We start from the raw sequence: 6,256 nt of genomic DNA, 5'->3' as shown, positions 1-6,256 counted from the left end.
TTCCCTACATAGCTTCACAGTTGTGAAGGATTGTTGGGTTTATAAGAATAGAAATAACACTGTTGTCATGATGGAATAGCAAAGTGAATATACCAAAAGTGTGCTCATACCTGGTGTCCAAAACAAACGCAATAGTAAGTTAACTTTTGTGATGAAAGATTAATTTCGTTAAGAGAAAAACTGGTCGGTGTTGTATGGTTTCGCTGTGGCCGCCGTGGACGTGGTCATTTGTGCCGAGTCGCCATCGAGTTGCATCGAGTGTACTACTCTACTGGCTGTATGGTCTGTGAGTGGCGTTTATATAAGGAAGCTATCGTTTTATCCCCACTCTATTACGTAACATCAAAATAGATTGTTCGTGTTTGTAATGTAAATTGTGTATTGGCGTGTATTCTTGTGGTGTTTTTGTATATTATCGTTGGATTTTTGGCGAATTTTATACGATAAAAGTGTTTCGCACGTCATGTGTCATCTCATTGTTCTTTTTGCGCATAGTTAAGATGGTGACATCTGGTTCTTTGACCGAATGTTGTGTAGTGCGCATGTGTGTGCATTATGTCGTGTTTTGCACATTGTTGTTGGTTTTTTGCAATGTTGGTGCGAAAGAGTATTTCGCATTATAGGGGCTATTGTATTATTTTTGTTGCGCATGATTTTGGCATTGATATCTGGTTGTTTGACCGAATGTCGTACAGTTCGCATGTGTGTGCATGTTATATTGTATTTTGCACGTTGTTGTCGGTTTTTGGCAATACTGATATGATGGGGGTGTATCGTGTTTTGTGTTCTATCCTATTATTTGTTTTGCGCATAGTTTTGTCATTGATTTTTTGTCATTTAACCCAATGTCGTATAGTGCGCATGTATAGGTGTGAACTGTTTTTTTTAGTGAGACAGAAGTTAGTTACGTAATTCTGTAATGGTGTTTCGTAACGTTTTTTATCTTTATTAATTTTGTATGTCTATATATGGGCATGTTTTTGTGCATGGATGTCTCGGAAAGATTGTTGCGTATTCATTGAGGAATACTCGTTGCCTAATATTCTTTTGTATTGTATAATATGTTTAATAATTGCGTTTGTTTTTACACCCCGTTATGAGCTTACCTGGCATATTCATTTTACAAGTTTATTCATATTTTCTGGTGTATTATTCATATATTACAGTAAAATTAATAAAAAAGCAAAATTAAAAGTTCCAATTAGTTCCAAACAAGTTCCAAAATATTGGTGAAGATTCGAAGTTGATATAATAAAGTGGGGGGGGCTAGGTGAATGAAGTTGGCCCCCCCAACAGAAAATGATTTTTCTCGGGAAAAGTATGAAGTTCCAAATTTGGAAAACTAGGTTCCAATTAGTTCCAAATAAGTTCCAAAATAATGGTGAAGGTTCGAAGTTGATAGACAAAGTGCGGGGGGGGGGGCAACTCCCATGCACGTTAATTTTGCTTTTTTATTCATTTCACAATTATTTTTTTTTTGTGAAAATTGAATCACATGAACTTTTTTTGTGCCGCTAATACCAATTATTTAAATATAATATATATAGATAATTTTATAATTAGCGGAACAACTGAATCACATTTTTCCGGTTCAATATATTTATTTAATAATTTCCGGAAATATTTAGAAATAACAGATCAAGGATGTCAATATTTTTAAATATATCAAATTATTTTAGAACGCATGTCTGTTACCTATTTATTCTTGTTGTTGAAAACGTATGAAACACTCTATAATTGTTGAAACTATAGGCAAAATGTTAATCATAACGTTCGGACTTCTTTTATTTTTCTCATCGTCACAATCCGAAAGCCTTTTTAGGCCAAACTTGCCAATGGTAAATTAATAATCAGCTTGATTGATTAAACATAATATCTCTTTTCTATTATTAATTCTAATGTGCCAAATTTATATTTGCAATTTCTTTGTAATGAAATTTGTATATGTTATATTTATTCCACTCATTACAGGGGTAATATCGAATAGTGATTGATAAAGTATATCCATGTGAAAAAACAAAAAACTATCCACTTCAATTTAATTGGTATTTAAGTAAAAAGACATCAAGTATAACGGAGGTAAAAGGCAATATGACATTTTTGATACCTTTCGATGATACTCTTACAGTAAGTACATATTATAAGTATAAGGATTAATTAAAGAATTGTATAATACGCAGAAACTTTTGTATTGTGATATCTCGTAGGTAAAAAAATTGATATTGATAAATTGATTAAATAGTTCCACCAATATAATAGTGTAAGTCCTGAATGGTTCATAATCAACGAATGACCGAAAATATCAAACTGATTAATTTTGATTTTCCGTCCATTTTCATTATAGTTATAAAATGGAAGTTTCACTGTAATTCTATACCAAGTAGTACTTCGTATGTATCTACCATAATTACAAAACTTAGTTACTCCATTGGTTAGACCATACGGAGACAATAGGACCGCACATAAAATTTTCATTAAAATTTCGTTTAATGACATCTAAAACTAATTTGTATTTGTAGCTAACCAGATTTACTGGAAATAATTACCGACATTAAATTTACTACCGTAAAAAGTAATATGTATAACAGGGTGATTTTGTAATTGGTATTTTTCTTGATGTTAAAAAAGCCTTGGATTCTGTATATCATAATATGTTATTAACGAAACTATACAACTATTGAGTTCGTGGTGTTCCTAATAATCTTATCAAATGTTTTATAACAAATCGTATTCAAACAGTTAAAATAAATAATATATTCAGCAACTATAACACTTTGAATTACGGAGCTCCACATGGAGCCGTGCTGGGACCTCTATTTTTCATTGTATATATAAATTATAAAAAAAATTTTTATTTTTTTTTTTCGGTAACACAAACATTATAATATTAATCATAATTAAGTTCTTGGTGAACATAACAATTGTATTTTTATATTTATGATCTGTAAGTAGTTCATTTTAATTTCTACACGAATTGTAAATGTGTGTAGTCATCTTAACTAAATTAATATAGTATTTATTTATAGATCAATTTTAACTTTGCGTCTTGGGGCTCAACTGGTGGGTGGGTGCCAAATGCATATACTCTCAATACAAAAAAGGCATGCAGTTATACAAAACATCTCAGTGGAAATGCATGGCTTAACAGTATAGAGGGTTTCAACGTGTCAACTGATAAATGTCCAATTCCAGTGGTAATGTATAAAAACATTAAAATCAGTTACATAATTTATAATTTTTTTATTAATTTAATTTATTTCAGTATAATTCAATTATAATACAATAATAACATTAATAATATTAAGATCTGATACGTTAGTACACTGAGCTAAGATCGTATCTGGTATACTGAGTTATTCTATTAATAAATATACAATAGTTATAATATAATAGTATTGATTAATTTATACATATTAACACCAATGTTTCCTTTGATATTTACAATTATACATAACCAATTCGAGTGATACACAATTATACTAATCAAGGTCATCATCCTTTGATTCATTTATATGAGTTTTATTAACTATATAATTGGTTTTATTAGACCTATTTTCAGATAACCGATGTTGTAGACTCTTTAAATAATTTCCAAAATTGTTGAATGTAGGTAGGTAACCTGTAATCGGTAGAAAATCTTTAACTGGTTAATGTTACCCTATGTGATTTTATATACTTCCTTGTGTATCTATATTTTCTATAAAATTGTGTATGTGCCATATAGTAAAAATCTTATGATAGTTTGATTAATGTAAAATGTATAGACAGATTGTATGTTTGTGTTACCGTATGCTAAAATTGAATCAAATAATGCAACATACACTCGTATTAAGACTATTTTATTTAGAAAACAAGTTTGTTAAAATATAGTAGTTAAACTTCTCATAATGTTATCAACATTCTGTATGTTTGTATTTGACAATTTTAGATCAAAATCTATCGTCATTCCTAAATATTTAAATGATAAGACCATTGTAATTGGTTTATGGTTGTACCTGGTTGAATTATTATTACATTTATGTATAATAAAATTATATCCATAGGGCAGCTGTATGCAACTTGTGACTATTGGCATAAGTATTGATATTTTTTTAGATATGTTGAGGGATAATACATTTTATTCAATCCAATTATAGATATACTGTAAGACACCGTCAACACTTTGTTTTAATTTTATAATAAAGTAATTACACTGGTATTTAGTTAAAATAAATGAAGAATAATATAGGACCTTATGAGTTGCCTTGTGCGACTCCATAATCGTTGACATAACAATTATAGCTACAACAATGTAAACCAAGTGTATAATATCGGTCTATAAAATCTGAGTTTATTCCTATCGTCTATAAATCTTACGGTTTTGAAAGGAACTGTTAAGTCTATAGTCTACACCAATGATATTAAGATTAGATTAGATATTTTAAAATATTTTTTATCCTTATAATTTTTTATATTTTTTACTTTTTCGACAGTATAGAGTTTTAATCTCATTCTCTAAGTGTTTTGTTACATTAAAATCAAATTTGGGACGAGTAGTTTATGAGTTATAAGTATTTGAAGTTTTAACAAGTTTTGACAAGAGTAGTCGACAAAAGTTTTGCGGGGTAACCCCATAGTACTCCATTCCGCCGATCTAATTTTTAAATACTTATAACTCATAAGCTATTCACTCTAAATTTGAATTTAATGAAAAAATATTATACTTTGGAATATGAAATTAAAACTCTATGCTGTCATTCAAAAAAGTAAAAAACATAAAAAAAATATAAAGATAAATATATTTAAAAATATAATTTGAAACTATGAGAAAAACATTTTCTAAAACACTAATAATTTTTGAGATAATGTTTTACGCTCAATGATTCACCCTGTAAATAAATGCGTATAATATAATAAAATTTTTAAAAATTGTTGAGTAAATGGGAATAAAAAAAAATCCAAATGTAGCAATTGTATACCTGCTGCCATTGGAGTACGGTTATAAGGGCCATAATTTAAAAAAATACTACATTGACAAAGCTTTCTAACATAATCAAACATCTAAATATTGACCATGTTACGATCCGTAACGTGTTATAATTTTACCCAGTCACTACTACCTACTGATGCATTTGTAACAATTGTGTTTTCTAAATGTTTGCAGGGCACATATATTACGCCAGGGATCGATAAGAAGAAACTTGAAGATATGAACTTTCCCAAAATATATTTTTATGGAACATATAAATCTGTGGCTCGCTATAAAAATATGGAGAATGAAGTTGTTGGCTGCAATGTTATTGAGGTTAACATTAAACGACCTTGGGAAACACCAAATTGATTACACTATATGAAATAATAATATAATATGTTATTAACTTGACGTTATGAAGACTATGCAATGAATATTTTTAACAGTCCCAACAGTAACTGATTTGATTCACATTCTAAGTAGGGTAGGGAAAATATCCTTTTGGTCCATAAATTGTCCTTTTGACTATTTAATCACTTCAGGCAAACACTATAATAAATAACATACGGCCATACGAGACATATAATGATGATTATTGTAGACTAACTAGCCCGATGTAAATAATCAAATGCGCTATAAATGACGTACATAACTATCCTAAAGCACTTTTTTTAACTGCTCAAAGGCCATGTGTCATATGCCGTGTGGATACATGTTTCACGATTTTTGACACTAGTTGTCTCATAATATTGTCATATAGCGCGTGTCCACGGAAACGGGGTAGGTATATACGTATACTTATACATTATCACACATTACTCTTTAAACTTATTTCAATTCTGTATTTTATTATATTTTATACACTCAATGACATTATCAAACTGATGCACATGGATATACTTTAAATGTGCATGAAGTTGCCCCCCCCCCCACATTGTCCGAATGATTTCAAAATACCACCAAATAATTACAAATAATTGCAAATCCAGTTTCGCTAATTGCAAATCACCCAGTTTTGAGTAAACTCAAATTCAATGTTGGGGGGGCCAACTTCATGCAGCCCCCCCCCCCCACTTTGTCCGATTTTTTTCAAAAGGCCGCCAAATAATCGCAAATTCGTTGCAACTAATTGCAAATCGAGTTTTGCTAATTGCAAATCAATTTTTATATTTTTTACAAATTTTTCAACTTTTTTAGCCAGCCCCCCACTTTGTCCGATTTTTTTCAAAATGCCGCCAAATAATTGCAAATTCATTGCAACTTATTGCAAATCGAGTTTTGCTAAGTGCGAATCTTTTTTATATT

General features: G+C 30.0%; 1 protein-coding gene across 3 annotated transcripts; it reads left to right on the top strand.

The window, feature by feature from the left end:
- Window positions 1-1,701: 1,701 nt before the first annotated feature.
- Window positions 1,702-5,403, top strand: LOC100302632 (uncharacterized). Of its 3 annotated transcripts, none has more exons than XM_029492363.1 (4): window positions 1,702-1,838; window positions 1,972-2,127; window positions 3,027-3,194; window positions 5,144-5,403. In XM_029492363.1, exons 2-4 carry the CDS (start codon window positions 2,092-2,094, stop codon window positions 5,318-5,320), a joined length of 381 nt encoding a protein of 126 aa, XP_029348223.1. In that variant the 5' UTR covers window positions 1,702-1,838; window positions 1,972-2,091; the 3' UTR covers window positions 5,321-5,403.
- Window positions 5,404-6,256: the final 853 nt, after the last annotated feature.

Source organism: Acyrthosiphon pisum, unplaced genomic scaffold (genome assembly GCF_005508785.2).
Source record: "Acyrthosiphon pisum isolate AL4f unplaced genomic scaffold, pea_aphid_22Mar2018_4r6ur Scaffold_21355;HRSCAF=23750, whole genome shotgun sequence".
Taxonomy (NCBI): Eukaryota; Metazoa; Arthropoda; class Insecta; order Hemiptera; family Aphididae; genus Acyrthosiphon; species Acyrthosiphon pisum.
Note: the sequence above shows the minus strand (reverse complement) of the source record. Positions and strands in the feature narration are given on the sequence as shown.

What these genes read in the sequence shown, in the direction of transcription:
- LOC100302632 (NM_001366931.1), top strand. Translation starts at nt 1,722, where the DNA reads ATGAAACACTCTATAATTGTTGAAACTATAGGCAAAATGTTAATCATA. An exon ending in GCCAAACTTGCCAATGGTAA is followed by an intron (nt 1,843 to 1,975) that starts ATTAATAATCAG and finishes CATTACAGGGGT; the next exon opens with AATATCGAATAGTGATTGAT. An exon ending in CTTTCGATGATACTCTTACA is followed by an intron (nt 2,128 to 3,026) that starts GTAAGTACATAT and finishes ATTTATTTATAG; the next exon opens with ATCAATTTTAACTTTGCGTC.